Source organism: Mesitornis unicolor, unplaced genomic scaffold (assembly GCF_000695765.1).
Source record: "Mesitornis unicolor isolate BGI_N332 unplaced genomic scaffold, ASM69576v1 scaffold16022, whole genome shotgun sequence".
Classification (NCBI taxonomy): Eukaryota; Metazoa; Chordata; class Aves; order Mesitornithiformes; family Mesitornithidae; genus Mesitornis; species Mesitornis unicolor.
Genome location: NW_010171371.1, coordinates 25,881 through 26,964, shown reverse-complemented (window position 1 = coordinate 26,964; position 1,084 = coordinate 25,881). Strand labels below are relative to the sequence as shown.

Here is a 1,084-nt window from a genome sequence, read left to right as displayed (position 1 = left end):
GGAAAGAATTGGCAGGGGAATATCCGTACATAGGGAAGAAGTACTCTGGGAGCGGGCAGTGTGTGTTCCTGAAGGGCTTTTCCATCTGCTGTGGTTCTGCTCACTCTTAAAGGTGCCCATTTTTGTGAGTCATTCTTGGGAGAGAAAACTTGACTTTTATTATTGTTTGTTTGCTCTAAGTGAAAACACCAGGATGGGAAGCAAGTAGATGTAATCTGGATGGGAAAACACAAGAAAAACCTTGTATTTTTGCTTCGGAATATCGGTCTAAATAATCTGATATCTATCAAAAGCATAAACTGGTGTTTGAGCAATGGCAGTCCTGTAACGCTTTGCACAATTGGGATAAACGCTGGGGAAGAGATCTGGGGTGTTTGTTTTTCAGGATGCTTCTCTTTGCAGGTGAGTCCTCTCTGTCACGGCAGAGTGAGAGTTGATTTGTGGTTTGTTTGCTTTTTCCCTCTGTAGAAACACGAAGATACAGACTGCCCGTGTGTCATGGTTTCATGTCCTCATAAATGTAGTGTTAAAACACTCATGAGGAGCGAGGTAAGAAGTCATGCCCAGTGTTCTGCTGGAAAATTACATGTGTTTTTTTTTTTTTAAGTAAGATCTCGCAAGAATTTTGCCAGAAGCCATTTCCTTATTAAAACGTGAGATCTAAAGAAAAGCTTTTTCTACCACACAGTTAAGTGTGAGAACACTCAAAATATTTGAACGCTTTCTTGAAAACCTATTGAAAGAGAAATGATTTCTTAGCTTTGTGTCTTTATTACACTTGCCTTGCCCAAGATCAGCGCATGTTTTTCCTGCTTTCGTTTTTCCTGGCCCTCCCCTCCCTGCCCCCATGTGAAGCATTTGGTGAGCACAGCAGAGCAGCATCTCGGGGTAGCTTAGGTTAAAATAGAAAGAGGATCGAAATTTAGTGCACGTTCAGAGTTAGTAAAGACTAGAAAAATCACACAGATACGTAGAGTTGTTCCATGGAAAAACTTCAGTTATGGTTTCAGCTGTTAAATTTGGGGGAAAATGATAAGTGACACTTGGAGAATTAGATTGAAATGCAGGGTGATGGGAGTAAAGC

At 41.1% G+C, this 1,084-nt stretch overlaps 1 protein-coding gene across 1 annotated transcript in view; it reads left to right on the top strand.

Moving 5' to 3' along the window:
- TRAF3 (TNF receptor-associated factor 3) overlaps positions 1 to 1,084 on the top strand; it is a gene marked incomplete at its 5' end in the record, with an annotated part of 21,548 nt that overhangs the window by 5,261 nt on the left and 15,203 nt on the right. The window contains one exon of the mRNA XM_010180011.1: positions 469 to 549. Within this exon, the coding sequence (XP_010178313.1) occupies positions 469 to 549 (81 nt within the window). The remainder of the gene's footprint in view (positions 1 to 468; positions 550 to 1,084) is intronic.